The 14,035-nt window shown below is 45.1% G+C and overlaps 1 protein-coding gene across 1 annotated transcript in view; it reads right to left on the bottom strand.

The window, feature by feature from the left end:
- Positions 1–331: 331 nt before the first annotated feature.
- The window catches only part of LOC147458529 (tobamovirus multiplication protein 1-like), a 40,672-nt gene continuing 26,968 nt past the window's right edge, over positions 332–14,035 (bottom strand). Inside the window, exons 7-11 of the mRNA XM_086513185.1 lie at positions 12,868–12,913; positions 12,723–12,786; positions 1,213–1,266; positions 1,057–1,134; positions 332–970 (exon numbers count right to left, since the gene is read on the bottom strand). Of these exons, the coding sequence (XP_086369311.1) occupies positions 878–970; positions 1,057–1,134; positions 1,213–1,266; positions 12,723–12,786; positions 12,868–12,913 (335 nt within the window). The 3' untranslated portion in view covers positions 332–877. The remainder of the gene's footprint in view (positions 971–1,056; positions 1,135–1,212; positions 1,267–12,722; positions 12,787–12,867; positions 12,914–14,035) is intronic.

Below are 14,035 nucleotides of genomic sequence, written 5' to 3'. Positions count from 1 at the left end.
TCTCTCAATAGAATAAAGCTAGGCAGTCTAGCCCAAATGGGTGGTCAAGCATGCCCTTCTTCTTGGGCCATTGCTGAGCTCCTCTTAAACCTACTGCATCCTGAACCTGGTTAGTCTCAAAACATGACAGTATTCTTCTGAGGCCATTGCTCCGCTCCTCTCAAATCTACTGCACCCTGAACCAGGTTAGTCCCTTCGCAATCTCAAAACTTAACCGAAATTTAGTGGAGTTGTTAATATGTCTTTTCAAGCGAGTAGGAGACCCGTTATAGCACACCACAAACTCATCAGACATTATATTGTTGTCTCCAGAAGGAAAATGCCTCTCATCAGAGCAGAAATTCTCTTTTGACCCACCTCATATTAATTCTTGATTATCACATAACAACCTGATTGTAAGAATGGCCATGTATGCTTCTGTCCAATTTAATGCTTGTTCATACACAACTGCTGCTCTTTCTTTCTTGAAAAACTTCCTGTTTGAACAGTCCTGACGCGGTCAATGCAGCCCTACCTCATCGTTTGATGCAGTAACAAAAAAATTATTCTACAACTAGCAAAATCTGTTTGAATACTCTCCTGAGCAGCAACTTTTGAAAACAAAGTGCACTTGACTGGCAAAGAGGATGGGGCATGGTGAGAATGTGAAGGGCCAACCAGTTGCAGATGGTTAGGGGTAAGAATGTCCCCAATGTCCGACTCTTAATCATGATGACAGCAATGCTGAATTTTCAGAACGAAAGAATCAAGGGCTAACTTTGCTGAGCTCCCTACGGCCTCTTTTTCTTGTGGTCCAACAGATTGCATAAGCATCACCTCTTTAGTTCTGTACGATCCGTGTCTTATAAATAGAACTGTCCAGCTAAATTTTTGCACATCAACGAATGGCATGATACTGGGCAGATAGGCGTTTTGGAGGAAGTTTGCGCAAGATAAATAATACTAGAGCTGATGGCAATATCTCCACAAGCTGCATCCATGTACACAAGACAACATTGAGTGGATGAAAGCATATAAAATCCACAAAAGTGTGAAAAGCCAAACAAAACAATTTACCAGGTAATATATCAAATTCAATATCGGATGGTCTAACACATCCAAGTCTGCATTATCATCAAATGCTGAAGCCGCTACCTAAAAACCCAATAATACCAACCCCATCATCAAGAGGCAATACTGGGGAAAGGTCCATACAGCCAATATTTAACTCACCACCACTGTTCTGATAATGAAGCACATAAAGCATATGGCTGTAACGAATCCCACCTGCAATCATGAAGGCATGCTGAGTCCTATGTTGTTGCCAAAAAAAGAGCCGGGTAAACATTCAATATGCGTATTTACTGTGACCACACATTTACTCGTGCAAGATGTAGAGAGAGAGAGAGAGAGAGAGAGAGAGAGAGAGAGAGAGAGAGAGAGAGAGAGAGACCTGCACACCGTGCAGTCTCACACAGACACATGCACGCCGGGACTACCAGGCAGATATGCTCACGTGAAGGAGAGGCATGGTGCCTCAGGCAGGCAGATTCGTTACGCCTGCTTCACCCCAGAGGGTCTATCCACACCGGTTTACTCCACTATTGGGGTGAAGCAGGGCTGCCCGCTCTCTCCTACTCTATTTGGTATGTATGTAGATGAGGTTTCTGACTACATTGAGAGAGATGGTGATAGAGGTGCACAACTGGCAGGGACATGGATTCCACTATTGTTATACGCTGATGATATTGTTTTGATCTTTGACTCTCCGGAGGGGATGCAACGTCTCCTGGATGCTTTGCATAGGTTTGCCCAAGAAAGTGGTTTGTCCGTCAACCTTGGTAAAACCAAGGTCATGATACTTAATACCACCCCACAGTAGATCAGGAGGTCAGCACCCGCCTTCACATACGGCCAGGAGAAGGTGGAGTATACAGATGCTTACAGTTACCTTGGAGTGGTTTTTAGTGGGCCAGCATTTTCATTGAGGAGGGCAGCAGAGACTAGATTGACCAGAGCCCATGCAGCATTGGGTAAATTGGAAAGGATGTGTTCATAGGCTCAGTTTCAGGAGCCTCGGACGAAGCTCTGGCTCTTTGACACTTTGGTGGCTTCTGTATTGCTCTATGGAGCTGAGATTTGGGGACCCTCACTGGACCATCACGGGAGGACAGGCCGCAATGATGGATGGGGGGACATGGAGAAGCCTCTGGTCTCTATGACCTCGCGGCTCATTAGGGCCAAGGTTTCAGTACCACGTGCTATTATACGAGCAGAGCTAGCTGCCCCCCCCACTGGTGGTTGAGGAGCTCACCAGATCTGTCTCCTTCATACACCGCATGTGGGAACTTCCAAGAGACATATGCACGCCTTGCACTTGAGTCCTCTCGACAGTTAGCCATGCAGGGAGATACAGCATGCTGGTATGGGGAGATGATGTCATGGTTTCAGGCGGATGGGTTCAGCATAGACAGATTGCCTCCTTTCTAGTACTCACTGGATGCGCCCTCTCTGACTCTTACACAGTTCGAGATCACCAGGCTCATTCGCCAGGACTTGACTCAGCTAGACACCAAGAGGACATGGATACAGCCAGTACAGGAGCTAGGCACGAAGATGGCTTTCTACAGAGAGCATCTCCTCCAACTTACGGAGGATGGTTTTGTGACGAGGCCCAGATACATGGACACTCACCTGTCTCATGGGATACGATGTGCTATTGGCCAGACACACACATCTTCACACCAGCTGCGGATCGAGACTGGGAGATACAGCGGAGTACCAAGAGAGGCCAGGACATGCCCCCTGTGTGACATCGAGCCTGAGACAAAGTTGCACTACACATGACACTGCCCCGTCTACTACGAGATACGAGGCCACTTCCATTGCTTGTTCAGAGAGGGCTTTGGACCATTCTCTAGAGTCATGCGGTACGAGGATCAGAGATGCCTGGGTTTGTTTTTCTCGAGCTGCGCAGACACAGAGAGAACCTGATGAGAGGAGAGACTAGCCAGTCTCAGAGACAGATCACAGACTTCTTTAGAGCTGCCACTGGACACCCGGAGGAGTTACTACCACAGCAGAGCTCGTCGCTTTACACCACCGATGCTAGATCTCCTATGATCTAGCTATCCCAGCTAGCTAGCTGTTTTAGCTGCTTAGTCCACACCCATCAGTCTAGGATTCCATAGTATTTTATTTTGTCATCTTGTTACTCTGACTTTGTATCACATCCACCACATTGTAACTTTCTGGTCTCATAGGTCACTTTGGCCTTTTGAAGACGTTAATATAACATTTCATTTCATCTCTCTCTCTCTCTCTCTCTCTCTCTCTCTCTCTCTCTCTCTCTCTCTCTCTCTCTCTCTGTGTGTGTGTGTGTGTGTGTGTGTGTGTGTGTGTGTGTGTGCGCGCGTGCGCGCGCACGCACGCGCGTGTTTCTGCTTCTTGTTTTTGCATATTCCCCCTGGTATGTGGTACCTGTTCAAGTTTAGTGGTGGGCTGGAGTATTGGCCGTGGTGTGGAGGAGGGACTTTTAGCCTCAACCACAACTATTTTGCTGATAAACGCAGACTTTTTGCAGGTTGCAGCTGCCCAAGACTGTTGATTGCTGCCGAGGCTAATTGGAAGCCTGCTCTTGTGTTCATTGCAAGTCTCCTAGGTACAATACTTAGCTGGGGTGCTCAGGGGCGGCACATTCGCATCCTTTGGCAGTGCTTCAAACGGGGGTAATACTTCTTTGAGGGGAGAGATTTCCAACTACTCCTAGGATGATGGATACCTTCTTTACGAAGGGGTTTGTTTGTATCACTTCCATCAGTGGCTTCAAGGCACGTTCTTGTTGAAAGTCAAGATAGCTCCTCTACAGGTCATCTTGGGATTCAAAAGACCTCTGCACAAGCTAGGGAAATTTTATCGGCCCATTTTATTCGAGAACGTCCAGAACTTCGAGCTGCAATGCAAGGTCAGGTCAGGTCAATAGGTATGAATGCTTCAAGGTTGGAGGGCTGCACCATCATAAAATAGACAAGCAGTTCACTGTACTATGGATTTCAGCACAGACAAGGTTGCCTAACGTGAGTCGTGGAAATGATTTGCTTTCGGTAGTAATAAATAGGTTGACTAAAATGGCAAAGTTCATACCTACTAAAAAGGATGTGAAAACTAGCTAGATTATTCGTTCAACATCTCTACAAGTTATACGACGTCCACATAGAGATAGATAGTTCAACAATCACTTATGGAGGGAGTCTTTGAAAAGCTGAAAACTACTCTTGAGTAAGAGCACTGTTGATCATCCATAGTCTGATAAGACTCAAGAGAGTCAACCAGATTTTAGAGAATATGAGCTCCCAACATTCCGCTACAGGCATCACACCATTCACATTAGACCTCTTATGGCCATAGGGCTAGATAAGAAGAAGATTCAATCTGTCAAGGATTTTCTTGAAGACATAAATAACATGCTCAAGGCAACAAGAGAATGCATCCGCAGTGCACACAATCGTGCCAAGACGTATGATAACAAAAGGCCTAGACCTGTCGCCGTTGAAAAAGGTGAGTTTGTTTTCTTTAAGGTCTCTACCCAATCAGAAACCATGAAAACCGTATAGTTCAGTAAGCCCTAGACCTTTTATATCATAGCTTACAAACTTGAGTTGCCCAAGACTCTCAAGTGCATCCCGTGTTTCATGTTAGAACTTAGTAGGTTGAAAAATTCCCTTCACCCCTAGGAGAAGGTAGTTTTTCCTCACGTCTTGGTGGAGCGCGTAGAGCAACCCGTAATAACATACGAATATAAAAGAAGAAAAGGATAAATTTTAACATCATAAGATCAATTCCAGGAGACCTCAAAGATCTATCCAACAAGTCGTAAACCCAGGACATCATACTCCAGAGGAAACTGGAAGAACAACCTACCACACTTGGGTGATAGAACTTTGCATAGTCACCGCTCAGTACACACAATGCAAAGAGGCCCCAATACAGTGGAAACGCAAGTCCTACTAACCAGCTCACAAGGTTGTAGGACAACATCTCGATCTCCATGTGGCTTCTCTCTCATCCTTACAAGTTTAGGCTTAATTTGTACCTCTTGACAAGATAGTGTTGTTGACCCTTGAGGTGGTCGATTCCAAATAAAATCATCTAGGTTGCGCTTGTCTTTCAAAAGCTTTCTTGGAACCTTCTCCCCTTGTTTTGTAGGTTACCGAAGAACCTTTATTCCCTCTTTAGAAGAGATTTTTCCTAAGACTTCTCAAATAACACAATGTATTATTTGTCCCTAAGACATGGTTTCTTTTCTATTGTTTACGAGACAAATCACCATATCGTAAGGTGAAGCGGAAGTGAATGTTGGACTTTGCTCAAGATGAGTGCTCCGAACTGTGCTTATGGAAGGGAGAGCCTTCCGTTTCCTTAGTGAGAGAGTGCAAATGATAATTAATAAAGCGGAAAGACAATGTGAATGAAGGTGCTGAGACTAAGAGAGAGAGAGAGAGAGAGAGAGAGAGAGAGAGACATAAGAGAATACGACACCAGAATGTTGTTAAACCCTCCTCCAAGGGCCCCACTCTCTATGGCGAGAGAGGTCTATGCTATTGATTGCACAATCCTCGTAAATAGTTCTTTTTTGCACTATTGAGCTTTCGACTAAGGAAAGCAACTGGACGACCATGCTGCTGAAGCACAACGCCGATGGCGACATTGCTCACATCCGTCCATACCTCAAAGGGGTCATCCAAGAGGCAAGGATAAGACACGGCGCTTCTGTAACTGCAACCTTGAGAGCTGCGAAAGCCTCAATGGCTGCTTCAGGTAAATCCACGCGCTGTCGACGAGTCTTTACCCCTTTCAAAATATCAGTCATGGGTGCGACAATACGTGCAAAATTCTCTATGTGCGAACTATATGCTTGATATAAACCAAGAAAAGAACGCACATCATATGCAGTTTTGGCAAATCCCAATTACGTACTTATTCCACCTTTGCGGAGTCTAGCTTGACGCCTTCTGCACAAATGATATAACCCATATAAGTAACTTCAATGAGAAAAAACTCAGATTTCTTAGCTACAATGTACAACTGACACTCATCCAAACAGGTTAGTACCCTTTCTACATCCTTTTCATGTTATTTCCACGATGCAGAAAAAATGAGAATATCATCAAGAAAGATGAACACACATACACTACCCATATCGCCAAAACGGCCTACCATGAGACGGTTAAATGTACCCACGACACCTGTTAATCCAAAAGGCATGACTACATATTCCCATTGCCCTCGCTCTGTGCAAAAAGCGGTCTTGAAGATGTCGCCCTTGAATACCCTTACCTGATGGTATCCACTTTTGAGATCAACCTTACTGAAAACCTTTGCCCCATTGAACCTATTGAGAATATACTCAATGCGAGGCATCGAAAACTTGTTCTTGAAGGTCATCTTGTTCAATGCCCTGTAATCAACACACAAACAAGACGAATTATCCTTCTTGCGGACAAACAAAATAGGAGCGGCAAAAGGACTTACACTTTGATGTATGAATCCTCTGGCCACCAACTCCATGAGTTACCGCTCTTAACTCTTCTTCATGAGTCTTGTTCAAACGGTAGGGAGCCTTACTGACAGGCTGTGCCCCCTCCGTGAGCTCGATGCGATGGTCCTCCGACCGCTCGGGTGGGAGACGGGGTGGAAGATCATCCTGCAAAAGAGATGCTTGAACTTGGTAAACAAAGCTGAATACCTGTCTCGAGCCTGAATGCTCTGGGTAACTGGAGCGGCATAGATGAATGCCGCTTGTGCTCCTCGTCGTAATTCACGCTCTGCCCGCACATGAGAAATAAGAGGCAAAGAATGCAGACCCTCCTCAACACGAATGATCATGGGAGAGTCACTTTGGCATTTAATATAAGAGTATTGTCCTCCCAATCAATGAGACGGTTATGCTCACGAAACTTTCTAATGCCGAAAAGCATATCACATCCTGAAAGAGGAGACACGACAAACTTCGTATGAAAGACAGCTTGTTGAACTGTAAACAACATATCACGGTACTCTTACGTGATGAGAGAGTCCATACCAGGATCGAAGCCAGATACCTAGAGAGGAGATGTTTGACTAACCTCTAGGCGGGTTCTCTCTACAAGAGAGGCACTAATCACATCATGCATACTGCCTAGATCAAACAATATGACAAAACGTTGACCCTTCACATGATCATAACACTTCATGAGAGACTCATCAATGTGTGTGTCAAAAACATGTGAAGACTCAAATTGATTCATTAAAGTGCTTGTGGTAGTTGTGGGTTCTTTGGGTTCTTTAGCTGGGGCTGTCTTAGGACAAGCCGCTTTAATGTGACGCTTGACATGACATTGATAACAACGATCTTCCTTAGCATAAATGACTTGTTCTTCTGCAGTTATGTATCCTTCTATAATTCCTTTGCAGCTTTTTCATCCTGGTAAGCTTAGGTTTAGCAGGTATTTTAGCTTTACCCTTAGATTCATTTTGTGAGTTCTTTTCCGAAGGATTAGAGGAAGATTGGCTAGAAGACTTACCATTCTTACCGATTTGCAGAGTCTGAGAGGTACTTTGAGAAGACTTGTTCTCCTTAGGCTTCCTTATATTGTGCTTCATCTCCTGTGCCAGAGCAATCGCTACCGCCTTGTTGAGATCGATTGGATCGAGTACCTCGACGTCATACTTGATATACTCGTCCAATCCATAAAGGAATGCCTCCTTGCGCTGATCATCCGATTTGCGTAATTGGGTGCCGAGCTGCAAAACACGATTAGAGAAAGGCATAATTGGCATACCATTTTGCTTGAGGCTACGCCAACCGTCCTTCACTTGTGCGAGGTACAGGGGTGGCATAAATCACGCCTTGAGATTGTCTTGGAAGTCGGCCCACGTGAAAACGGCCCGTAGGGCGTTACGCGTTGGCTTTCACCCGAAATTCTTTGCTTTAGACACACACACAGAGCACTTTGCAAAGAGAACCTGCGACGGGAATTAACACCTGAATACACACAGCTCAGAAGCTAGAATGCTCCGACCAGACACCGACAACCTGTAGGCCCCAAAATTGGCGCCCCTTTTGGTATTTCTTTATTCTTTATCAAAGGGAATAAAACATGTGATCTCCCACAAGCTGCCCCGCACAATCTAGGCTAAGAAACACCTGTTCTGGCCTGATTTCGGCAACATAACTATACTAGGACGCTTCACAGTCAGTATCCCCACGCAATAGGTGACTTTCCCGACGCATACGGACACTTTGCAAAACCTGGCGAGAATCTGCAGCACGCTGAATTCTCTGTTTTCTGCCCCGAAAATGTGCCAGTTCACCTGTACAGCGGTCCCCTTGCGTCCCCGAACCTCCTGGGGGTATTAGGGTCCGTTTAGGGCCGAAACCCTAAACCTGCAAAAATACACAACAGGCTGTAATTCCCTGTTTTGGGCTCCGTTTCACGTGCCGGTCGCATCTGTAGCAAGACCTCGAGCTCCCGCACCTGTAGGGCTACTTGCCCTTTGAATCAGACGGGATTTCTAGCGTGAAACCTCTCCGAATTCACATGTACCTGCGAGGGATTAGCCGCTAGCTAATCCAATACCTGTGCAAGAGGCTCTTGCCTCGGCAATCGCGCATGAACCCACATAACTGTACATTGGTCAAATGAAAAGCCCACTAGTGGGGCATAACATACTGCTCGTAGGAGAGAGAGAGAGAGAGGGTAGTGCATAGCGTGCAGGGCATCACTCCTGGCACCGCACTGTACATAAGAGGGAAAGGAAGCACTCCATAGCTCTTAACCTGTGACAGATTGCAAATGAAGCCTCTCCCTTCTCTAAATCAGCGCCAATTCTTCTGCAAGAGGAAAGTCCATGAAAATGTGACACTTGGGGCATTTACAAGCATTTTCCAGTTTTGGGTTCGCCGCTTAAAAATATCCTGACCGGTTGCCGAGTTGACTTCGCGGCAGAGTTGTAAAATGTTCCCCTAGTCATACCGGAGGTAATGACGCGAACACATTTCACGGCCCAAAATAGCAATTCCCTAAATTTTAGGAGATGCTTCCGTTGGGCTCCCACTGGTCTTCTAACCATCTATCCTCATTGGGACCGCATCCAAAAGTGCAATGTGGCCCAACTGTCGGATACTTTTTGTTGGTAGTCCCACCTTGACTTTACGTCTTAAATGAGTTCACTTCCTAGTATCCACCAACTTGCTAAGTGCGACGGGGGAACCTATATGATCTTGCTCTGAGCCTAGACATCCTCTTACCATACGAATTCCAATGCCAACCACTTCCTGTCTGCGGGTGAATCTACCGTTCACATTGGCCATACAATGTCCAACTGTTTGCTCCTTCAAAAAGAGGGTCTCAAAACAAATAAAATAAACCCCATTGGAAAGAAACCAACAACCAAGGTTAGCAGTTGCCACATCCTTGTGACATGGTTAATAACTGCCACATCCTCGTGACAGCCCAATCGAAAGAAAGGGGCGCGCCTTCCTCGGCTTCCTCTAGGCGCGCGGTCAACTGTGCCTCTTGCCATGCGTAGTACCAATCAATGGCATCACCGGCAAGGTACATAGCTACCGTCAAAACCTTGCTATTTCCTCTCTTCTTAGCTGTCGCAAAGTAAGCATTAAATCAATGCAACCAAGAATGAATAAATAGTAGCACCGATCTTACCGTCATACTTACTGAACGTCAACTTCTCTATGACGGGGTTGTTGGAGTCACAATCTCTGCTTGTGCAACTTAATGAACTACCAACTTCTTTGACCAGTTCAGACATTCGAGGTGAGTATCTGTAGGACCAACTCTTGCATGTGTTGGTCTCTCTACGCCTCACGCTCTAACTCCAAGGCAGCTCATCTTTCTTTGGCCGCCAAGCGCGCTTGCTCGCGCTCACGCTCCAAGGCTAACTGTCCTTCTTCGGCCGCCAAGCACGCTTGCTCACGCTCACGCTCCGAAGCTAACCGTCTTTCTTCGCGCTCGCGCTCCAAGGTAGCGCGTTGCACCTCTTGTTGTAACATCATGTTCATCATCGACTTGACCAAAGCCTCCATAGGATTTGATGCAACCCTTGGCGTAGATGGGGAGGGGGGAGAGTCGGAAAAACCTCCTGGTGAGGAAAATTCTTCTTCTCCACCTCCATGCTAATAACCTTCATGCAAAGTATCCATTCCGCTTCGGGTGATGACCATACATTGAGTTCTTCGTACTTAAGTTCACGAGGAACTTGGGTTCTTATGGTTCTTGGGTTCTTGAGGTTCTTGAGTCCTTGAGGGTCTTGAGTTCTTGAGGTTCTTAAGGTTCTTCTTTAGCTTGCAATCTGTGTTAGAGAAGGATCTTCTCTTATCCGAGCTCTACTCTTCCCTGCGGGCACACCCCTTGGCGGCCTTTGTGCTCACACCAAGGTTGCTTTTTCCCACCTCACGTCAATTGGCCAGCCGCAAAGTGCACAGTCCGCTCTCAATGAGTGAAAAGAGGAACAAAGAGAGGCCAGACAAGCCCTTCTTTCTTGATTACATGTCACTCTTCAAAAACACGATTAGAAATTGACACGCCCAAGTGGACTTGGGTTATGTGTGATCGCAACAAGCAAAAAAAATTATAAAGTTCTTTCCTTTAGTGATTCAGAAACACTACCAAAGCTCTGATACCAATGTAAGGTGCAACGGAAGTGAATGTAGAACTTTCCTCAAGATAAGTGCTCCAAAATGTGCTCAAGGGTTCCTTTTACGTATGTAAGGGGGAGCCTTCTGTTTCCTTAGTGAGAGAGTACAAATGATCATAAACAAAGTGGAAAGACAGTGTGAATGAAGGTGCTGAGACTGAGAGAGAGAGAGAGAGAGAGAGAGAGAGGAGAGAATACAATACCAAAATGTTGTTAAACCCTCTTCCAAGGGCCCCACTCTCTATGGCGAGAGAGGTCTATGCTATTTATTGATTGCACAATCCTCGTACAATGGTCTAAATACAATGGACTTGCCGACGATGTCGACGACAATGATGACGACGACGATACGGGCTGAAAACTAAAAACGCTAGGGGCTGAAATCTGCAAACCTTGTATCTGCTGAATTCTGTCTCTATGTCAGTGACGATGGTGATGATAAAGACGCGACGACGATGCGCTGAAAACGTAGATGCCGAAATCTACGAATAGCGGGCTGAATCTGCAAACGTTGGATGATCTGACCGTGCGGCGAGGATCTACCATGAAAGGTGCGATCTGCGAGGTTTGGGGCTAGTGTAGCGGAGTCTAAGTGCTGAAAATGTAAAATGCTGATGCTATAGGCTGAACTGTCACCAGGAATCTGCAAAACGCAAGCAAACTGGAAACGCTAGATGGTCTACTGGAAAACTGCTAACGCCAGGCTGATCTGCAAACTGCAAAACGCTTGGGCTAATCTGCAATTGCTAAAAACGTTGATGTAGTCTTGATGGCTGAAAAACACTAAGTCCTCCTGTCGGTCTTGCTGAGAAGGTGCACTACCAGAATTTGGTTCCCTACTGCCTCTTCTGCCAAAAAGTGCTAGCGCTAGCTTTTATTATATATTGACTTACCAAAATTGCCCTACCCAGTTTCCCAACAAAGTCACTTATTAATAATAAGTGAAAAATGGCTAAAATAGGAAAAATGGGTTCTGTGCACTGTAAAATGCTCCTGATGGGTACTGACTGTAATCTGATGATCATGTTGTGTGCAACCAGAGGATATGCAACTACTCTAAGTGCCTGGACATGGACGGCCTGCGCACAGGCTCACAAAGGTGCCAGAACAATTCCTAAGCCGACCTGAACCCTGAACATGAAGTAGCTTGTCCACATGCACATAGGGTTTATCCCACGTCCCTCTTGAGGTTTTATGTTCTCGCTTGTACCTTAACCACCCATGGCCCAATTTTTGTAGCACAAGTGCTTATCTTGCATGATTAACAAAGCCCTCTTTATGTGTGTGTGTGTGTGTGTGTGTGTGTGTGAGTGTCATTACAAGCTCTACCTTGATTGTTTCTGACTTTTTGGCTTGTAATATTTTCTATGGGTTTTCCTCGTTTTGAGATTTCCCATTGGTAATTCAATCTGACATTACAAAAAAAAAATGTGTGTGTGCACATACCTATATGTATGCACACACACACACATATACACACACACACACACACTATCCGTATACATATATACGTGTGTGTGTACATATATGCGTAACCATATATGTGTATATTTATGTATATACGTATATTTACGTTTACAGTGTGTTTATGTATACGTATACGAATGTGTGTGTGTGTGTGTGTGGAGAGAGAGAGAGAGAGAGAGAGAGAGAGAGAGAGAGAGAGAGAGAGAGCTGTAATAACATCGTCTAGAGGCTGACATCATCCTATGAATATGAGACAAATCGATGTACATGAGTGTGTTCTCTGGCATCTAGAAAGAAGCACGAGAGAGAGAGAGAGAGAGAGAGAGAGAGAGAGAGAGAGAGAGAGAGATTTTACTTCTATGTGAGGCCGAAGTCGGCCTCTAAGAAAATTCAAGTATACGTGTGTGTATGTCTTCCATCTGTGAGAAAAGACAACAATCCAAACTGGTACAAAAGAGAGAGAGAGAGAGAGAGAGATCATAAAGATAAAAATAAATGAGGGTAGAGAGAGAGGAATCCCTGTAAAGCAAGTCCAAATAAGGTGAATAAGAGCATCACTATAAAGCAAAGTGGAAACTTACTTCTCTTAATTTCTTCCGACGACCTTTGGACTCTAATGGAAAACGTCGCAGCATCAAAAACAGTCTGAAATGCATTATTTAGGATGTGAACTACACATCTAGAATATTATGAATTGTCCAATACAAGAGCAGCATAGCTTCTTACCTTCCCCCGTACAACAAGAAGCCAATAGCAGCAAAGAAAGATACAACTGCACCATAAAAAGCAATATTATCATAAACTGAGGGCAAGCCATTAGGTTGATAGTTTTGGAATTACAGCAGCTACAAGACATCTTCCCATTAAAAAACGTATCTTTCTGAACTAAACAGACCTACGCCCCAAAAGAAAGAAACATCCCATCCACCCACCACAGCCAGGATGCTTTATGCATGAATAAATCCAATAGAAAACATGGTCAATCTAAACTAAAGAGGTGAACTGTTTAAAATACATCAACATTAAAAGAAGCTGACAGGTCAGCATATACAACAGATGGCAACATCTAAGCAAACGTAAGTTTCTGAATTACAAACTGAGCAACAAGAGAGTTATTTAACATTTGGATTACCACAACAGCACAATTTTAATAATCACAGGCTCAACATCAAAAGGAGCTCAAACTTCAAAACATTTGGGTGACCGACTCTGCAACTGCCAGCATGAGAAGTTCAAGCTTCTTGATTAAGTTCAGCATCATTGTCTGCAAAGGTTCTAGCTGAAGCTAATATTCAAAAGAGACTGTTTACGAAGCTCCATCTCCTTTATCTCCATAAGGGGGGCTGCTAACTCCGCTTTAATGATCTTGTGTGGCACAAGGGCCTTGGCTCTAATTAGCAGAGAGATCATAGATACCAAGGGCCTCTCCATATCTCTCCACCCATCGTGACCCACAGAGGGTTCCCAAACCTTAACCCCATAGAGCATAGCTGAAGCTACCAAGGTATCAAAGAGTCAGAAATTTGTTCGGGGTTCCTGGAACGAGCCTGCTAACACATCCTCTGCAATCCTCCCAAGGCCGCATACACTCTGTTCAGTTTGGTCCCTACTGTTGTCTTCAAAGAAACCTTGGCCCAATGAAGACTACCCCAAGATAAGTGTATGCATCTGTGTACTCCACAGTCCCTTGACCATAAGTGAATGTAGGTGCTGATCTTGTAACAAACTGTTGACGTGTCAAAGCCTAAAGAATGGAGCCAACTTACAGATGTGGCCGAGGAGCCTAAACTGTCACAAAGTGATGACGTGGCTGCCCGAGAGCAGAAACCCTAACCCTAATTTCTGCCAGAAACCCTAGCTGCTGAAAACCCTAATTCTGGAAACCCTAACCCTA

This window comes from Adiantum capillus-veneris, chromosome 5 (assembly GCF_014529385.1).
Source record: "Adiantum capillus-veneris isolate H3 chromosome 5, ASM1452938v2, whole genome shotgun sequence".
Classification (NCBI taxonomy): Eukaryota; Viridiplantae; Streptophyta; class Polypodiopsida; order Polypodiales; family Pteridaceae; genus Adiantum; species Adiantum capillus-veneris.
This window is presented reverse-complemented; position numbering and strand designations above follow the sequence as displayed.